The sequence below is a fragment of the Salvia splendens genome, unplaced genomic scaffold (assembly GCF_004379255.2).
Source record: "Salvia splendens isolate huo1 unplaced genomic scaffold, SspV2 ctg244, whole genome shotgun sequence".
In the NCBI taxonomy this organism is placed as follows: Eukaryota; Viridiplantae; Streptophyta; class Magnoliopsida; order Lamiales; family Lamiaceae; genus Salvia; species Salvia splendens.
In genome coordinates this window covers 3,555-24,677 of record NW_024598882.1, presented here as the reverse complement: position 1 = coordinate 24,677, position 21,123 = coordinate 3,555, and the positions used below count along the sequence as shown (strand labels likewise).

The following is a 21,123-nucleotide window of genomic DNA, read 5'->3' as shown; positions in this document are numbered from 1 at the left end:
AGGATTTCTTTTTTATGCTTTACTGCTTTAGCAGCGAAAACTAACCTGTTTCCTTGCTTTTTGGCAGTGTACATGCTGAACAAGGCTAGCCGCAAATCTTCGGAGTCCAAGGAGCCGGAGAGGCCGAAACCACCAGCTCGGCGTCTGATGCCGAGAGGACTCCGAAAAGGCAAAAAACCTCTTCGGATCCGAAGAAGCCGGAGTCGACTTCGGCAAAGGGGAAGGGGAAGCCCAGAAGCCCCCGAGAGCGCCAGAGAAAGACGTGGTCTTGGCGCCTCCTTCGGAACATATCTGTGAGCCGTTTTTATGGCCCACGGACTTCGCCGAGGTGAATTCTCTTCTTGATTTTCTGGCCTTGCTTTTTTCCTGTATTTTTTGTGGCCCCTTTGTTGACTTTTTTCTTTATCCATTTTCAGAGGAACGATATGCTCTCCAAGCTCGTCGCCGTCGAACTCTCCAAAGCGTCCAATGACTATGCTGAGATGCAGAGGAAGTTGGCGGCTGCTTGTCATCGGCCGAACAGGCTGAGGCTAACTTTGAGAAGGCCAGAGCTGCTAGGATTTCGGCCCAGGATGAAGCTCAGTTTGCCAAAAACCAGCTCGTCATCCAGCGAGAGCAGACGAAACGGAGGGATGCTGCCGCCGTGGCTGTGGTAGGAGGGGAGGCTCTCCGTGTTTACACGGAGAAACTCTTTTTGAGCAGCCAGTTCTCGGCTTTGTCGGTAGTCTGGTAAGGCTAATTACCGATAAGGGCGAGCAGGGGGCCGACGTCGTGCTGCCTCTGTACAGCCGAGAGATAGCAGCTCGGCTTCAGAATCTGCCGCTCCTTGAGGAGCTCGCTTCATCCTCGGTCCTGCTTTCTGCAGACCGAGTCCGGAGTTGTCGAGCTGATCGGGACGAGAACCTGGAGGCTATCTTTGCCTCCGTGGGACCCGTTTCACCCGCTTCGACTTACAACGGAGAGGGTGAGGCCGAGCCGCTGGAGCGGGAGGCCGAAGTCGAGCGGGCCGGGCATCCGGAGAAGGAAGCCGATCAGGAGGCGGAGGCGAGGCCGGCAGGATGCGAGGCCGAGGCTGAGGTAGCTCAGGAAAAAGGAGCTGAACCAGACCGAGGAGAGCCGGAGACGAAGCTGGCGGAGTATGATTTCGTCTCCCTTCTCTTAGTCTAGTTTTCTTCCTTGTAAAATGGCCTTGAAGCCCTCCTAGTGTAAAAAATTTTCCTTGTGGATGAAAAATTCTCTACACTTGTCTTCGTATAGCTTTTCGTACTCGCCTTTATTCCTGTTGTATTTTACTATCTGCTCGGTACAGCTGCCGAACTAACATAGCTGCTTTGTACTCAAGGAGATGGAGATACTTCACTGGAAACGGCTGTACTCTTCGGCTTTAGACGAAGCTGAGAAAAGAGCTATAGCCGATCAGACGAAGAATGACGAGCTTCTGGCTCGTTTAGTGAAGCTGGAGGCCGATAATAAGGACTTAGAGTCCGATAAGAATGATCTGGAGCCGAGCTGAATACGACCATTGCTGAGAGGACTGCGTACGAGGATTACATCCGTGTGCGCGGGGGAATGACCATATCAGATGTTCAGAGTCGAGTTGACGAACTGTGGGAGGAATATCATGTACTCCGGAGGAACAATGCGCTGGAGAGCTCGGCTTGCCAACAAGTCGTGAAATCATTGCGGCGCTGGGCTTCTCGGTACGACATAGTTCTTTCCCGGCGTCCCTCAATTGAGAGATTCCTTCAGGCATTTCCCGCCAACAGATGCTAGTACTCCAGCTCAAACCTCTGATTCACTTGCTCAAAACCCTACTCCAAGTCAGCAACGAACTCAGGGACAACCGGAGACGTCAAGTCGAGGACGGACTGAAGTTCGCAGAGGAGCTGTGGTTATGAGTGAGCAAGATCGGCAAATGCTTCGTGAAGAGACTCTTCGCCGCCGAGGTGCTAGGGCTTCCCGGCTCAGAGAAGAGGTGGCAGGTCGATTAGAGCATCTCGTCGACCTGCTTATTCTGCGGCTGCCTGGAACGCCCGAACTCAGCTTCACGAGGATTTTGTGAATAGATGGCTCAACTTTAGCAACCCTGGACAGTAGAATAGTCCTTTGTAATAGCGTAACGCCATCTCGTAGGGTAGCGGAGTTGTGTGCCGAACAAGATTTGAAAAATGAAATTTTGTTTTCGCTTCTAATACTGTATTTACAGCTTAGCGAAAAAATTTCATCGTACTTGTCCTCGGTCTTATGAAGTAAACTTCTTTGACCGGACTTGGTCCTTGGTCTTGATGAAATAAACATCTTTGACCGGACTCGTCTTTGGTCTGATGAAATAAACATCTTTGACCGGACTCGTCTTTGTGTTCTTAATTTGGCGATTTTTCGTCGCCGGGATCGAACTTTCCCTTGTCCTAATTCGGCGAGTTTTATCGCGTGGATCGGACTTTTCCCAGTAAACCGAAGTGGTCTTATGCAGTAAACCTCTTTGACTAGACATGGTCGTCCTCGGTCTTATGAGGTAAACTTCTTTGACCGAACTTGGTCGTCCTAATTCGGCGAGGTTTTATCGCGTGGATCGGACTTTCCCTTATTGCAGTTCGTTTCAGACGAAGTGCTTATTTCTTAACCGAATTGTGGTCTTGTATCCTCCTGAGAAGCTTGGACTCACAATCGTTGGCTTATTGCAGTTCGTTTCAGACGAAGTGCTTGTTAAGCTGAATTGTGGTCTTGTATCCTCCTTGGAAGCTTGGACTCACAGTCGTTGGCTTGTTGCAGTTCGTTTCAGACGGACTGCTTGTTAAGCTGAATTGTGGTCTTGTATCCTCCTTAGAAGCTTGGACTCACAATCGTTGGCTTATTGCAGTTCGTTTCAGACGAACTGCTTGTTTAAGCTGAATTGTGGTCTTGTATCCTCTTTAGAAGCTTTGACTCACAATCGTTGGCTTGTATATGTTCTAAGAAGGGGATCAGCCTTCGAAGAACAAGATACCTCAGTAACATTTGTAAGAGACGACACGCACATAGACAGACAAAACGCACAGAGACAAACAAAGACCAAGCAAACCAAAGAAAGCACATTGACCGAACAGGACTCAAGACTGACTGACCGGACTGTCTCTTACAAATGGAACTTTTTGAGGTTGGAAACGTACCATGTTCGGGGTACTTGTGCTCCTGACACGTGAGTCAATTTGTAAGACCCTTTGCCGAGGACTTCTGACACCCGATATGGACCTTCCCATGTGGGTTCGAGTTCGCCCAGCTTTTCTGCTCGGCTTACTTCGTTGTTTCTCAAGACGAGATCTCCCACTTGAAATTGCAGCTTTTTCACCCTTTGGTTATAATACCGGGCTACTTGCTCCTTGTACTTGGCTGCTTTTATGCAGGCCAATTCTCTTCTTTCTTCGGCAAGATCTAGTTCGGCTCTCAGTCCGTCACCATTCATTTCTGAGGAGAAATTGAGTTCGGGGACTGGGTATGCCGATCTAAACCGGAATCACGGCTTCAGTGCCGTACACCATTGAGTTCGGCTCCGGTGTGACTTCGGTCATTTCGCCTGCCTCTGACTCCGGCTGCTGTGATTGCTATGCTTGATGGTGCCGAGCTGATTGCTCGGCACTTTTAAGCGCAATCTGCAAACTCTTGCTCTTTTTTGATCACCTCGGATGACCGCTATCCCTCCTTGGTGGGGAAGGTGTTCGGCGAGGAAGCCTCTGATCGCTATGATCGGGCTTCTTTTTGTCTTCTCTAGATGAGCTGTCTAAAGACCGTTTTCGACGGTCTGCCTCATCGGCACGAGAAAACTTGTCCGCAATGTCCCACATCTCTTGAGCTGTTTGCGGACTGCATTCCACGAGCTTTCTGTAGAGAGCTCCGGCAGGATTCCATTTGGAATGCCGAAATGACAAGTAGATCATTGAGATTATCTACTTGTAGGCATTCCTTATGGAATCTCGTCAGGAAGTCGCTGATCTTTTCGTCGCGACCTTGACGTATAGAAAGCAGCTGAGCCGAAGTAATCCGGGCTTCCGCTTTCTGAAAGAACCTCCTGTGGAAAGCATCCATTAGATCTCGGTAGGATCTAATGCTGCCTTGAGGAAGGCTGTCGAACCACCTTCTGGCGTTCCCGATGAGCAGCTCGGGGAACAGCTTGCACATATGGACCTCATTGAGACCCTGGTTCGCCATATTATACTGATAGCGTCCCAGGAAGTCATGAGGATCCACCAACCCGTCATAAGTCATTGACGGAGTTCGGTAGTTCTGTGGCAAGGAAGTTCGGGTGATATCGTCCGAGAACGGAGTCTTCAATGCTCCGTACATGGCGAACCCGACACCTCTTCGGTATGGAGGAGATGGAGTTCTCCTGTGATTCCGGTACCGAGGAGGAACAGGAACATGTCGGGGTTGAGGATTCTTCTTCCTGGAAGACACGGCACTACTGCGGTAGCGACTTTCATGTCCGGATGAGGAAGGAGAATCCACCGTTTTCGTCTTCGGCTCTTGGCTCTTTTGCAGGAAGGCTAAGAACTCATCCTGCTTCTCAGCCAAGAACAGCTTGACAGCCTCATTCAAATCAGGCTGCTGGGAAGACTCGGTGTGTGGACCTTTTGAGCGGCTTGTTCCTTCATCGTGAAAACTGGAAGTAGATGTCTCCCGAGGCTGTTTTCCGGACCTGCGGGCTGGACTAGCTTCCTCATGGTTTTCACGAACGGTATTACGGGTAGTGTGTGATCTGGTATGCATTTTTTTTGGGGTGGAAAAAGGGTCAAAAATTCGCTTTATCACAAATTTGGTTCTCTGCTTCCCACAGACGGCGCCAGTGATGGATCCGCGAATTTCTGATGTTTGTAAATGCTGGTAGAGAATGAAAATGCAGATCACGACACAGAGATTTTACGTGGTTCGATTTACTGAAGTAAATCTACGTCCACGGGAAGAAGGGAGGGCAAGATTGTATTGCTTGATCTGGGATTACAGCTTACAACACAGACTTGCTATATGGTGTTTTATCTCTAGAGAGCTTAACCTTTTTCTATCTGATCTAAGTTCTATTTATACATTGAACTAAGATCGTGGCTTGCATCACCACTCATGATGGTTGTGGATGTCGTGGAGGTCATGGAGGTCCTGCATGTAGCGTAGGTCATGGCCTACGATCGTGGCCTGAGCTGACACCACGTGGTAGTGGGTGTGTTGGAAGTTGTGGAAATCCTGTATGGGTCCACTAACTCCTTGTTCGGTCGAATACTGAGACCGAACTGCTTTGGTTGCCGATCTGAGAGTAGAGCTTGATGCCGACCTGAGAGCAGAGCTTGATTGGTTGGCTTTTACCGAGCTGTAGGCTGAGGCCGAACTCTTACTGAGACCGAACTGCTTTGGTTGCCGACCTGAGAGTAGAGCTTGATTGGTTGGCTTTTACCGAGCTGTAGGCTGGGGCCGAACTCTTTGGTAATGCCGAACTCATACTCTTCCTTGGGCTTTGGGCTGATGGGCCGTCACTGCTGTTGGGCTTGTTTAGTCCGTACCCCATCAGTCAATAATATTCAAAGTCCTCTATCATGAAGTAGAGTGTGTTATTCACCAAAAATGTACATTAAAGCTATTGTATCATTTTGGATTAATCATATAAGTATAAGTTATCAGATCTCAAATTGTTGGAAATAGCATCATAATTCTTTAAATTTAGTGCTTGATTTTAAAAGAAAGTGAAAAAGCTTCGTGCAAAGATCAAAATTGAAAAATCATGTTACAACCAATAAAAACACCAATAGTAGATTTGTACTCCAGCATAAACAATTTAATCAATGAAATACATAGAACTTGTGTATATAATTAATTTTGTGATTATGTTTCCCATCTTTCTCTTCACTAAATTAATCACATATAGAAAGGTGCCTGCAAAGTTTTAATGAACAAATTGCAAATTTGACGAAGCTTATGCAAATAATAAACCAAAAAGACAATGAAAACTCGAATAAGCAAACTACTTAGATCTTGACTTTAATAGCTAAAGAAATTGAAACGTGGGGAGATTCAAAAATATAATACTAGCACCAAATATCCTTTATAAGTAAAAACAACTGTTAAAGATGAATTTTAAAATTCCAATACCAAAATTCATGAATTGACAAACAATTCCAGCTTGGATTTATTTTCCTGACCAATTACATCGAGGTAAACCGGATCGACGATGACGTGGCTGTCGACGTGGACCCTGAATCCGTGGTTCCACCACAGCACCTTGGCGGTGCCGGCGATGTCGACGTGGAGTCCAGCAGCATCTCCCGGCGCCCCACGTCGGCCGCGAAGCTCTTGGCACGTTGGGCGAGCTGGAGGCCGCTGAGCCGCGCCGGAAGCCGCAGCAGCTGGCACGAGCGCGGCGGCTGCGAGCCGGCCTCCACGGGAGCCGAGCCGAGGAGCGCGCCGGCGTAGCGGGATGGACATCACGGTGTCGGAGTAGCGGATGGGGGCCACGTTGGGTTGGTGACGTGGACGGTCAGTATGGCCTCGGCGTCGAGGACCGGGAAGTTGAGCTTGAAGGAGGTGACGTCGATGGAGATGAGGTGGAACGTCGGGTCCCGCGGCTTCGAGGACATGACCAGGGCTGCGGCGTAGGCGGCCGCCGCGCCGACCAGGGCTTCCCCAGCTGAACTTCTTGGCTTTGGCCATGGAGTTGTGAGTTGAGTTTTGATGGTTGGTGCTCTTTATTATGCGTTTTAAATGTGTAGTCGTACTACAGTATTATTAGTGGAATTTCATTTCGCGTGAAAATGGTCGGAATATTGAACGTGCATCAATACAAACGTGGGTTAAGTAACTAAATTTAATTGCGCCAATGCAAACTACCACTATTTCCATTCATACACAAATTAGGCATATGATTGACCACACTTTATTAATCAAGTTGCATTTATTCGAAATTATTTCTTATACATAAATATTACTCGTATAATATAATAGTATAATTTTATATTGTATGTCACTTTAACGGTTTAAAGGAAATGCGAGGTCCATTGGTAAAAATAAAAAGTGATAAATTTGTAGAAATGAATGAAAATAGAAATAAATAATAAATTTTCAGATATAAATAAATAATAAATGGTAAATTATGAAAATAAGTGATAAATAAATAGTAAATTACAAAAATAAGTTACTAGTCTATAAGGTCATCCACAATAGCGCCTAGCGCACCGCTTAACCGAGCGTCGGCGCTAGGCGGTGCGCTAGGCGATCTATTGCAACCGCCCAGCCATTTCCGGAATTAAAAACCGCCTAGCGCTCGGCGGTTCCGTGGCGCTAGGCGGTGCGCTGGGCGATCCGCTCGGCGCTATTGCAGCGTCCGGATCGCCTAGCGCGAATTTTTTTTTTCCGAAACACTATATATACGCGCCTTGCACGTCATTTTCATTCGGACCACTTGTTTTAACGAGTAGTCTCTTTATCTAAATTTCTGTACAAGATCAACAACGGTAAATGGATCTCAACAACGAGCCTACTTCAGGGAGTAGCGGGTCTCAAGCCCAAACTCCCCCGGTCCCCGTGGGAAGTGGATGGAGTCAGATGCCACCATACTACAACATGTACCCGTGACAGCAGATGATGCCCGGGATGCCAGCCGGGGGGAGTCCGCCGAGGGGGTTTCCGGCGATGCCGGGTGGGCACCGGGATGCAGATGATGCCCGGGGTACCAGCGACGCAGTGGACGACGGGGGATCCCAGGCGACACAGGGGACGCCGGGGGGTACCAGCGATGCAGTGGACGACGGGGGGATCCCCGGCGACACAGGGGACGCCGGGGACGTCTATCGCCCCAGTTTTGATTTTTCGACTGGTTCGTCTATACTGTAGTAACTTTTAGTTGATCTTATATGCCATAGCCAAATTTATTATCAGGACACTGTAAAATTTGCATTAACCTTTAAGTGCATATGCCTTGACCCGGACAGCTATATGTGTGAAATTTCTGTTCCTTTTGAAGTATCAATAAGTACACATACACTCGATATATGTACTATATTACACTTGACATGTGACATGTCATGTCAATTAGGGGAGAGAGAGAGAGAGATAGCGAGCCATTAGAACACATTTTAATGCACACTGTGCTGCATGCTGTTTTTTTTGGGAAGAATTGTTTGCATCTATATGTAGACGGTAGTGTCAAATAGTATTGTTATGTCTTTTATTATCCTTTGGCTTATGGTTTTAGGATCTGACTCTGTCATGACTTACGTCTTCAGGTTCAGCATCCACGGTCCCATTTGGACAGATTTGATATGGTGATAACCCAAAACATGATTATTACTCATTGACCCCACAGGCTTAGGAGCTGGTTCCTCGCTTTCTTCGGAAATGGATAACACCGCATGACCCTCCTGCTGATCATGTCGTAAGTATCCTCACTATATATGTATAACTCCAGTTTCTAGTTCAATTATTATAGTTGGAGCTAACCTTGCAGGCATATTCTAATTTCTCAGGTCCTCACAGTAGGAGCACTTCATCAAATAGATTCTGCAGTACTTCGTAGTGAAGCTAATGCCTGGCACCATGAGTTTGCACCTCTGCCTAAGCCATTGCTTGTAGTCAACTTCGGAGGGCCCACAAGTAATTACTCCATCCTGATACTGTGGCCGTCATATTAACAATAAGTTGCAACAAGATTGGTTAGATATATTCTAAATCAACAAGATTGTATTTGGATTTTGGGTGATAATTCGATTTTAATTTTCTAGTGATGAGGTTTTTTTTTGCCAAGAGTATGAGCAGTTAGTGAAAAATATTAGTGGATGGTGTAATTTCTTGGCCAAGAGTGAAAAGGTTTTGCCAGTAAGTATAAGGTGTTGCTATAATTTCATTTTGCATATTTCTTGAGATTTTGAAAATGGAAATCCTACATCTTTTGTACTCACTCCTTGGAAGTTTGAAGCTAGAACAATATCAATCTCCCATCTTCTCCTGTTTCCTTTTGGCACAACTCTTGGGGAGACATGCAGTCCATCTCTTCACTTGTTGGAAAGATCTACTTTCAATTATTTTTTAATTATTTATTACTAGTTTGTTAGGGGGGAGGATTAAACTAACATACTTTGACAAGCTTTAATAATAGCACATTTGAAATTTTAACTTTTCGAAGACTCGGTTCCTTCTTTTTGTGGCTGTTTAACTGAATTTGTTTCTTTGTAATTTTTCATTTAGCAAGTGATATTATTTTGAATGATTCTTCATATATTTGGGGCTCTATCTTTTGATAGGGTACTGCAGATATAGCACAGACCTTGCAAAACAGCTGATATCGTCTCTTCACAATGTTCTCACTAGCTGTGGAAGTGTCAGGATATCTTTCTCAAGGCGGACACCTGAAAAGGTAAGATAAACTCCAGTGTCAAGTTTTCACCTCTGTTCAAGGGCTTGTGGTTCAAGGGATTGTGGTCCATCCTCAACCCTTCTTTCCCCTGATACTCAGCTTATTATGAGATGGGATTTCCGTTAACAGGTTTCTAAGTTAGTAACAAAAGAACTTGGAACTCATCCCAAAATCTACATATGGGATGGTGAAGTTACTTCTCATTCTCTGAATATTATGGGTCGTTTATAATTCTAGACTTACTAACTAATGCATAAATTGTCATTAACAGGACCTAATCCACATTTGGGACATCTTGCTTGGGCTGATTCTTTTATTATCACGGTGATTCAGTCAGCATGTTGAGTGAGGCTTGCAGCACCGGGTAAAATGCTTTATAGCAGTTGTTGATGATGTCGGAAACACCAATGACAAATTATTTGACTTGTTATATCGGTGATTGCAGTAAGCCTGTTTATGTTGTTGGAGCTGAACGCTGCACTTGGAAACTTGTGGAATTCCATAAGAAGCTAAGGGAAAGAGGCATGGTCAGACCATTTACAGGTCTTGAGGATGTAAGTAACCAATACCTTTCTCCCATCAAAGAACAAAGAAAGCAAAATATTTACAGAAAAGGAAGAAACAGTTTTATGTTTCAGAAACCTGAATTAAATATGGCAATAGTTGGTCAATAGAGTAACCAATAGTTTTGTGTTCGGTTGACAAGATTAAATCTCATGATTAAATATGTATCATGTTTGGTTCATAAGATTGACCCCATAAGCGGGACCAAGCATGTTGCCGCCAGAAGCCCATATTTCTTCTAGAGAATCTCCTAATTGTTCCAGAGCAACTAGAAAGAGATTCTTTAACCAGAAAGAATTCGGTACAGATGTAGGATACCTATCCAGAAGTTTTCGTAACTCAATCATAGATGATGGAATCATCAAAGATTTGACATTTTCGAACTCTGTCTGTAACTCACTAGAGGCCCGGGAAACAAATATTTGATATCTTTCTCTTTGAATAAGATCTCAATTCCAGCGACGGTTTCATTAGATATCTTACAACTAGAATCCCTCTTTTTTCCGATCCAGTTCCTCCACCACCGCGAACCCCAGTTAGATTCAGGCATGCTACACTTTTTAGTTATTGGGTTTCAACTTAATCCTAGATGGATAGTCTCATGATAATTAGTCATAGCCTCCCCCTCCAACTAAAATAATCACACAACTTAATCCTAAATGGATAGTCTAACGATATTAGTCATGGCAACCGAACGCCACCTAAGTGGATGGAAAAAAGAAGAGGATATCTATCTGCTGCTCAGATTGTTTAGCAACTTTAACAATTATAATTGTATTTCCTTACAATCTGTCAGTCTTGTTTTTACTTGCAACTTTTGTTTGTCTACTGGCGAAGTGTGGAAGATATTTAGTTTTGGCTTTCTTGTTAGCATGTGCAGAAAGCATTTTGTCAATGTAGATATTGGTGAATATTTCAAATATCTTATTTCTTGGGTTTTTCATTATTCAGATGTCAGAAACCTGGGGTTACCCTCTCTGAACGATACTGCTGAGGCAGCAAGCCGGGTGCATAAAGCACTTGCTGAGCGGGGATGGAGAATACGACCATAAAACCACTTATATATATATATACTGTTGTTGCAACATAAATCGTCTCCTCAATTTTTTTTTTCCAGTAGCATGCCTTTCCCATACAGAAAGGGCCACAGAAGCAGCTACAATAATTTTACCATCTATTGGGTCTTATACATGTAAAATAATCATTACCTTTATTCATGCGGCCGGTAAATTTTGATGCCTTGAGTAGGCTGTAAAAATGAACAAATTGAAGAGTCTGTTGAGAAAACCTGGTAATTTTCTCTCAAATAGTGAAATGAATCGATTCAGTAATTTCAGAGTTAACCCAATGGGGTCTACTCGATAAAATTACTTCTCCAAATAAATTCTTTGGAAAGACTGGCGAGGACACTGTCCCTCTTAAATACCAGATTCCTAACAGAATTTATCAGTCGGTGTATTTATCACAATATAAAAACACCCAAAAGAACCGTACAAAACACTACTACCAAACCCGCAAATAATATTGAATACAATATCCCAACAGAAAATAAACCCAGAAATAAATGCGAACAAAATAAATAATAAAGAAAGAACACACCCGAAACTTTGATAACGGAGTTCGACCAAATTGCCTACGTCTCCGAGCACCCTCTGCAGAGCCCGCTTATATATAGACGGAGAAGAGATTACAAATTTGGGATAGATTACAAAATGGGGGGTGGGCTCCTTTTATAGGAAGCCACACCCCCAAACTATCTACTCCCCACCGATGTGGGATGGCAAAATTTTGCCAAATTTCAACAAATCTCCACCTTGGCAAAATTTCAAGTTCCACCGAACACGAATCTTCTCCATCTAAACAAACGACTCACGGTGCCTCTATATTGGCGCATTCAAGCGCCAGCTCCAAATCGCAGAATATTAACCAAGTCTAAACAATGTTCAAACTTGGCTCTTGTCACCACCTTGGTCAACATATCTGCAGGATTCTCCAAAGTTGGAACCTTTCTGATGACAATTTCCTCTTCTTCGAGAATTTCCCGCACAAAATGATAGCGAACATCAATGTGCTTCGTCCTTGCATGAAAGACCTGATTCTTTGCTAAATGAATAGCACTCTGGCTGTCAGAATATACTTCAAGTTGTTTCTGACCAACACCTAATTCTTTCAGCAACCCATGAAGCCAAATTGCCTCCTTCACAGCTTCAGTAATGGCCATGTACTCTGCCTCTGTCGTAGACAAAGCTACCGTTGACTGCAAGGTAGACTTCCAACTAATTGGCGCACTCGCTAAAGTGAACAAATAGCCCGTAGTAGATCTTCGCTTATCCAAATCACCAGCATAGTCGGAATCACAATATCCAACTGCAAAATGACCAAGTGATTTATCCTGCTCAAACAACAAACCAATATCTACAGTACCTTTGATATACCGCAGAATCCATTTCACAGCTTGCCAATGACCCTTTCCTGGATCATGCATGTATCTGCTCACAGTACCAACGGCCTGTGAAATGTCTGGTCTTGTACACACCATTGCATACATCAAGCTTCCAACTGCGTTAGCATAGGGAACCTTCGCCATATATTCTCGCTCATCTTCCGTATTTGGAGATAACTGAGAACTAAGTTTCAAATGAGGAGCAAGTGGGGTACTTACAGGTTTGAATCATCATTTATACCAAAACGCTGTAGTACTTTGGTCAAATACTGCTTCTGTGTCAGCCAAAGCTTGCCTCCTTCTCTATCTCTTGTTATCTCCATGCCGAGAATCTTCTTGGCTTCCCCCAAATCCTTCATCTCGAACTCTTTACTCAACTGAGCCTTCAATCTGTCAATTTCAACTTGGCTCTTTGATGCTATCAGCATATCATCAACGTATAAGAGTAGGTAGATGTAGGAACCATCTTGAAGTCTGCGCAAATACACACAGTGGTCGTATTTGCTTCTTGTGTACATCTGATCCTTCATAAACTTGTCAAACCGTTTGTACCACTGTCTTGAAGACTGCTTCAATCCGTACAACGATTTGTTCAACTTGCAAACCCAATTTTCTTTACCAGCAACCTTGAATCCCTCCGGTTGGGTCATATAGATTTCCTCCTTCAGATCACCGTGTAAAAACGCGGTCTTCACATCAAGTTGAGCTAGCTCCAAATTCAACTGCGCTACCAAAGCCAACAAAATTCTAATGGAGGAATGTTTAACAACAGGAGAAAATACCTCATTGTAATCAATTCCCTCCTTCTGGGCGTAGCCTTTAGCTACCAATCTTGCTTTGTAGCGAACATCATCTCTGTCAGGAAATCCATCTTTCTTTGCAAAAACCCATTTACATCCAATTGCCTTCCTGCCTTTCGGCAATGGCATCAGCTTCCACGTCTTGTTCTTCTGAAGAGATTGCATCTCTTCTTCCAAAGCACCTTTCCAACCATCGCTTTCTGAACTTTCAATAGCTTTCGAAAAGATACATGGAACATCATCAACAACTGGAAGCGCATATGCTACCATATCCGCAAATCGAGCAGGTTTCTTATTTTCCCGCCTCGTTCGCCTAACTGCAATTGGCTCTGATTGCTGCGAAGGTTCTTGGGGTGGAACCTCTTCATCATCTGACTCTTCTTCTTCCGTAGGAGAGTCATTTGTGGTGTTCGTAGTTGGGATCACAACTGCTTCTTCGAACTCCACCTGCTTCGGTGTATACTCCACCTGCTGCGAAGTATCACTACTATTTGGATTTACCTTATTCAACATGGAAGATTCATCAAAGGTAACATCCCTACTTACAATCGTCTTCTTAGACTCCAAACACCATAACCGATATCCTTTAACACCAGCACTGAAACCCATAAACAAAGCCTTCTTTGCACGTGGATCCAACTTTGATTCAGTCACATGATAATATGCAATAGAACCAAAAATACGCAAAGAATCATAATCAGTTGCAGGTTTACCGGACCATACCTCTAAAGGAGTCTTGCCATCAATGGCAGAACATGGCAAACGATTGACAATGTGTTGAGCGTATGTGATGGCCTCAGCCCAAAATTTTCTGTCTAGCCCAGCATTAGACAGCATACAACGAACTTTCTCCACTAGTGTTCGATTCATACGCTCTGACACTCCATTCTGCTGTGGTGTATTTCTCACTGTGAAGTGCCGAACTATGCCACACTCCTGGCATACATCTTGGAAAGGATCACTCTTGTATTCTCCACCGTTGTCAGATCGGAGAACCTTGATCTTCCTCCCCATCTGATTTTCAACTTGAGCTTTCCATTTCAGAAAAATCCCAAGGACTTCATTTTTGCTCTTCATAGTGTACACCCAAACTCTCCTGGAAAAATCATCAACAAAAGTGACAAAATAGTGTCTACCTCCAAGTGACGGAGTCTTGGCAGGTCCCCACACATCTGAGTGCACGTAATCCAGAATTCCCTTCGTATTATGGATTGCAGTGCCAAATTTCACTCTTCGTTGTTTTCCCAGAACACAATGCTCGCAAAACTCTAATTTGCAAGACTTCGTACCTTTCAATAATCCTTGCTTGGCGAGAATTTGCAATGATCTCTCACCAGCATGTCCCAATCGCAAATGCCAAAGCTTCGTCGCCTCTGCATCCTTCTTATTACTCGAAGTTGCAGTTGCTACTGTCCCAACAACTGTACTACCTTGATAGTAATACAAATTGTTCTTCCTCACACCTTTCAGCATCACCAATGCTCCTGAAGTTGCTTTAAGAATTCCATCTCGCATCATCACAACTAGGCCTTTAGATTCTAAGGCCCCCAATGAGATGAGATTCTTCTTCAACTGGGGCACGTACCGCACATCCTTCAAAATTCTAGTGGATCCATCCTGATTCCGTAGCTTGATTGAGCCTATCCCGGCTGTCTTACATGGACTGTCATTCCCCATGTAAACAAGTCCGCCATTGAGTTCTTCGAAATCAAAGAACCACTCCCTGATGGGACACATATGATAGGTGCAACCTGAATCCAATATCCACTCGTCTGGATGCGATGTTGAAGGTGAAACCGTCAAAGAACAATCTGACTCCGCATCATTTTTGCATTCAGCAACATTTGCATCTTGCGAAGCCTTTTCTTTCTTCTTCAACTTTGGGCAGTCTTTCTTCCAATGTCCTTTCTCATAACAGAAAGCACACTCATCTTTGGCAACTCGCCTTTTCGATTTGGACCTTCCTCTTCTCTCCTTTGATCGGCCTTGTTGACGACCTCTTGCCACTAATGCTTCATCTGTAACTGCTTTGCCTTTCATTTTATCTGTCTTTCGCAATTCATGACTATACAAAGCAGAACATACAGTATCTAAAGACACATTCTCTTTACCGTGGAGTAATGTGGTCTCCAGATGTTCAAATTCATCAGGTAGAGACGACAACAACATCAATGCCAGATCCTCATCCTCAAATTTCACATCTAAATTTAGCAGGTCTGCTACTAATTGGTTAAACAAAGTAATGTGTTCATTCATAGTGGTACCTGATCGGTATTCAAATCGGAACAACCTTTTCTTCATAAGGAGCTTATTCTGACCACTCTTCTTCAGAAATTTGTCCTCCAGTGTCTTCCACAATCTATGTGCAGAAGTCTCATTCTTGACAGCATACTTCTGCTCCCTGGATAGACACGACCGAATTGTTCCACAAGCTAACCGATTTATGGTACTCCAATCTTTATCATCTATATCTTCTGGTTTCTTTTCTTCAATGGCAATGTCAAGACCTTGCTGGAAAAGAGAGTCTAGAACCTCCCCCTGCCACATACCAAAATGGCCAGTACCGTCAAATATCTCCACCGTCAATTTCATATTTGACAGTGGAAACCTCGACCACGATGACGAAGAACTAGCCTTGTTTTCTTGATCATTACCCGCCATTACAGACTCAAAATAAAGTATTCAATATTACAAACAAATAGAACCAAGGACGAACCTTGGCTCTGATACCACTTGTTGAGAAAACCGGGTAATTTTCTCTCAAATAGTGAAATGAACCGATTCAGTAATTTCAGAGTTAACCCAATGGGGTCTACTCGATAAAATTACTTCTCCAAATAAATTCTTTGGAAAGACTGGCGAGGACACTGTCCCTCTTAAATACCAGATTCCTAACAGAATTTATCAGTCGGTGTATTTATCACAATATAAAAACACCCAAAAGAACCGTACAAAACACTACTACCAAACCCGCAAATAATATTGAATACAATATCCCAACAGAAAATAAACCCAGAAATAAATGCGGAACAAAATAAATAATAAAGAAAGAACACACCCGAAACTTTGATAACGGAGTTCGGCCAAATTGCCTACGTCTCCGAGCACCCTCTGCAGAGCCCGCTTATATATAGACGGAGAAGAGATTACAAATTTGGGATAGATTACAAAATGGGGGGTGAGCTCCTTTTATAGGAAGCCACACCCCCAAACTATCTACACACCCCCAAACTATCTACTCCCCACCGATGTGGGATGGCAAAATTTTGCCAAATTTCAACAGAGTCAAGTACACATTATCTTTGTGAAGGCCTTTGTAATCTTTGGTTCAAGTTTTAAGATATTTCTTATTAATTCACTCAAACCAATTCCACTCACAAAACACAACCAAAGCACAATAGAAATAAGTTACTTTTCCTATTTTAGAAGATAAATGCAAACTAAATTAATTACTATGCAAAACTAGACTTCAACAAAAGAAATTGTTGCTCAAACACTAAACTGAATTGAGGAGGTACAATATTTCGTTGTAGACATGAAAAAGGTAGGAAATAATTAAGGTGGAGCAAGTTGACAACAACTCCATTCCTAGTTGTTTCAAAGAAAACCTGCTCTCCCATAATCTCCACACATCAACTGCTCCTCATGCAAGCATGTATATATTGAGCCATAAGCAGTCATAATTTCCAACCTCCAAGCTCACATCCTCTCTCATAATCAAATTAAATTATGGAACGTAGCGGCGAAACAGCCATTAACATCCCGGAATCCAACTCCGCCAAGCACAAGAGCGTCCCCTTGGCCAGTGCCACCACTAAGGCGGTTCCACTTCCACAGCCGGCATGGAAGAGAGGAGTTTCCATCTTCGACTTCATCCTTAGGGTGTGTGCCCTCGTGGCAGCCCTAGCTGCCACTGCCACCATGGGCACCACCGACCAGACTCTTCCATTCTTCACTCAGTTCTTCCAATTCCAAGCCAGCTACGACGACCTCCCCACTTTCACGTAAGCCCCTTTAAACATTCATTCATAAGTGTTAAATTATTAATCATGCATTTTTGGATTGGAACATTCTAGATTCTTCGTGGTGGCGAATGCTATAGCAAGTGGCTACTTGCTCCTATCCATGCCTTTCTCCATTGTCACCATTGTTCGCCCCCACGCAGCTGGAGTCAAGCTTCTCCTCCTCATCCTTGATACCGTAAGATCAAATCGATGGATGATTATGTTTTTTTATACTACCTCCATCCTTCAAAAATAGCAACTATTTCCGTTTTGGTCTTTTTCTTAAAATTATGCACTTTTTAATTTAGGAAACTTTTGAACAACTAAACACTACTAATAATGTGGATCTCACAATTTACTAACACTACTTTCCACTACCTACTCTCTCACTCACTTTACCAAATGTGCATTAATACTCGTATGATTTCAAAAGTTGCTATTTTTAAAGGGCGGAAGGATAATGAGTTAACTAACACAGTGCATGCATGCAGGTGGTGATGGCATTCACAACGGCTGCAGCAGCAGCGGCCACGGCCATTGTGTACCTGGCCCACAACGGGAACTCCAACACCAACTGGTTCGCCATCTGCCAGCAGTTCAACGACTTCTGCCAGCGCGTCAGTGGCGCCGTCGTAGGTTCCTTCATAGCTGCTGTCATCCTCATCTGCTTGGTTGTGCTCTCTGCTGTCGCTCTTCGCAGGCACTGACATCAACATGTTTCTCTTTGCTTTTGCAAAATCACTCCTTGTGTTCATATCACTGCTGTTTTTAAATATTGTTTGCTTTCATTTGTGATGATAAGGACTCTTGTAATTTGGTTTTTCTTAATATCAGTATTTCAAGAAATATGTTGTGTTTCTATTTTAATTTTAATGTATATGCTTTTCTAAAAAAGTTACATATGCAAACATATATAGGCTTGGAAATACTAATGGACGTCAGTTGACTTGGGTCAAATTGAAATTTCCCTCCAAAATTAATAATTTAATTATACTGTATAAAAAAATTAAATATAACATGAAGCGTCTTAATTGAGTACTTTTTGTTTTAACTAAACGGAGAGGGAAAACTCGGCATTTCTTTCTTCGACGACTATGAAAATATCTAAGGAGAGGTGAGAAATGTCGAAGATGAAGGAGAAATTGAAACCGATCCTGGATGAGAAGATCACCAAACATCTGAATCTGACCGTGCTGCAGAGGATCGATCCTTGCGTTCAGGAGATCATCGCCGGCGCTACTCATGTCGCCATCTACGAATTTGACATCGACACTTTGGAGTGGGTATGCTCGTGTGTGTCTATGTTTCTCCACCACTGTGTGGCTGCTGCGTGTTTGTTTCCTGCTAGTGCGCGTTATGTGTCTGCTCTCCGTAGGTGCGCGTGATTTTTCACGTCTATGTGAGAGTTTTTGTGCGTGTGTGTGCATCTTCAATTCTATGTGAGTGAGTGTTTATGTGTGTGTGTACGAGCGCATATGCAAGTGTTACTACTTTTTTTATTGGTTCGGTGTTTTGCTTTTTCATAGTTTCGATTAGTTTGTTTCGTTTGAGATAGCAATTGTGACAAATTTTGGTTGACAGAGTCGGAAGAATGTTCAAGGCACACTTTTCGTTGTGAAAAGGTGAGTTGTTGCTTCGGCTTCAAGGAAGTTCTGCCGTTTGATTTTTGTCTAGGAATTGGATGGGGCAAATGCAATTAATGCAAATCACTATTTATTTATATCGTGTCTATTTTTGCTCTTTCAGGAATACTGAACCGCACTTCCAGTTTCTAGTAATGAATCGTAAAAGCACAGGTTAGGCACTCAACTTTTTGTAGTACATTGTTGATTAATAATTCCGGGTTTTGATTTTTGAGAATATAGTATAGCAAAACATGGAATTAAAAGAGTGTATATCAATTTCATATTTTCAGTTTAAAAATGACTGGTTGCACATGTAGTTAGTAAGCAAGTCAAATTTGGGCTAGCTGCTTGCAATGTAAGACCACCGTAGAACACAAACTACCCCTATTGATGTTGTTAGGTCTGTTTATCTTCCTGAGTGTTGAGATTTCCTGGCCTCACCGAGATCAACCTTTTATCCAAATTAGTTATAGTTCAGATAAGCAGATTATGTATATACATGTGATTATAATTGCCCTGTAAAAAGGTAAAAACATCCTACTTTGATGGCTATCAGTATATACTGAATGGCTGGAATGTTGCTGAAAGCAGAAAATCTGGTGGAGAGTCTCTGGGGAAATTTTGAGTATGAAGTGCATGGTCCATACGTGTTATACAGAAACCACTGTAAAGAGGTAAATGGAATATGGTTCTATGATACGAAGGAGTGTGAGGAGATTTCAAATCTGTTTGGCAGGTTGGTTTTTTTTTATCTATGTTGTGATACTCTTTCTTTGTTGCATTTTGACCTGTTTCTTTCCCTTCTGTGTCATAGTTTAAGATCCTCTATATGAGCAGGTGTTTACTACTTTACTAAGGAGGTTACATTTTGCTGTAGGATACTTAATGAATATTACGAGGAGCCGACAAAGTTGAAAGTGTCATCAAGAGAAATGTAAGTGTTTAGTCCCTTCAATTTTTAATCAAAATAGTACCAAAATAACTAAGATGTAGTATTAGTTTGTTGTACTCAATTCTAGTACATGAAAGAGCACTGTGCATATCAATGGACCTGATGCATCATTAATTCAGCTTAGAACTCTCAGTACAACTATGTATTGATGTAGAATGATCTTTTGGTTCAGGTTACAGGCTTGGTCTATTTAGTTCTTTACGTATTATGTAGTTGAATTTTGATATATAAAACTAGGGTGAGTTTTAATCGTGTGTGTTGAGAGCATAGGTGACTGTTTTAGTTTGTCATGGTTCTGAAACTTTAGCACCCCAAACCCAGGTTGGTCGGAAGGGTTGTTTCTTTTTATGTTAGGATATTTCTTTTGGATACACTTAGAAGTTCCACATGCCTGTCTCCGATTTTTATGGTTCTAGATGAGTATGTTAGATACTTTGGCATTATTCCTACCACAACCTAATCATTGATGTTCAATCCCACTTCTGTTATTGATGTATGGCTACTGCAAAAGATAGAGTCTTCTTGAAATATTGATCTAGTCATATGGACTGGACCTCCATCAGACTTCTTTGCTTGCTCTGCTTTCTATCTTTCCAGATTTCTGTGAAGACAGAAATGTTTGATTCAGTGTTGATTTGCCTTTTTTGCGTGAGAAACTGTTTTGAGTAGCTCCCTTCCTATTACCATTTTTCAGCAAAGTTGAAAAGGATGACACCCTAGAGCATCATCTACGGCTATCGCTAAAGTTGAAAAAGGATGATCAATCTTGTGTAAAAGTCCCCCAGTGTATGATTTTCCACCGTTAACTCTTATTATTTGACTTTAGCAACTTATCGTGTGATAGCAGGTGCAAAATTTATCAGTAATAGTTAACCTGTCGAGTAAGAAGGCAGATTCTTAACTATGTTAGAACTATTCTTAGGTTCTTTCCAATCCGTATAGTAGTAGAAATTATATTTATGTTACTCCCATTTTCTGAGCACAATGGATACAATTGTAGTCATGTTATTAATGATGAAAACAGCGAATAGATTCTGCCCTTGAATTTGGAACTTTTCCTCATGTAGAATTTATGTGCAGCTGTCCCAGTCCTCAAACAGCTCTTATTTCTGATCCTCCCACTTCACTAACCAGCTCCAGCTCCTGTGACATCTCCTACCGTAAAATTTCCTGTTCTTGAAAACTCTGAACCTGAGGTTTCTAAGGCATGCAGGACTGATCTGGTGAAGCCATCTTCATTTTTAAGCCCACGTCCTTCTTGTTCTCATGTTATGCCACCCATAACTTCATTTGCTCCCCCTCCACCAACATCTCCTCTCATTTCTCCGGGAAATCTGAAACGGCTTATGGAACACTTTTACTTCCACT

At 42.9% G+C, this 21,123-nt stretch overlaps 2 protein-coding genes and 2 pseudogenes across 2 annotated transcripts; 3 read left to right on the top strand and 1 right to left on the bottom strand.

Annotated features, from left to right (window-relative positions):
- Positions 1–6,032: 6,032 nt before the first annotated feature.
- Positions 6,033–6,858, bottom strand: LOC121789456 (annotated as a pseudogene).
- A 789-nt stretch (positions 6,859–7,647) lies between these two features.
- LOC121789455 lies at positions 7,648–10,983 on the top strand (annotated as a pseudogene).
- Positions 10,984–16,903: 5,920 nt separating this feature from the next.
- LOC121789457 (casparian strip membrane protein 2-like) lies at positions 16,904–17,928 on the top strand. Its single transcript, XM_042187913.1, has 3 exons — positions 16,904–17,178; positions 17,251–17,374; positions 17,670–17,928. Exons 1-3 carry the CDS (start codon positions 16,904–16,906, stop codon positions 17,883–17,885), a joined length of 615 nt encoding a protein of 204 aa, XP_042043847.1. The 3' UTR covers positions 17,886–17,928.
- Positions 17,929–18,282: 354 nt separating this feature from the next.
- LOC121789458 (mRNA-decapping enzyme-like protein) lies at positions 18,283–20,656 on the top strand. Its single transcript, XM_042187914.1, has 7 exons — positions 18,283–18,461; positions 18,760–18,800; positions 18,925–18,974; positions 19,395–19,539; positions 19,681–19,737; positions 20,450–20,525; positions 20,603–20,656. The coding sequence occupies exons 1-7, from the start codon at positions 18,300–18,302 to the stop codon at positions 20,654–20,656; spliced, it is 585 nt and encodes a 194-aa protein (XP_042043848.1). The 5' UTR covers positions 18,283–18,299.
- Positions 20,657–21,123: the final 467 nt, after the last annotated feature.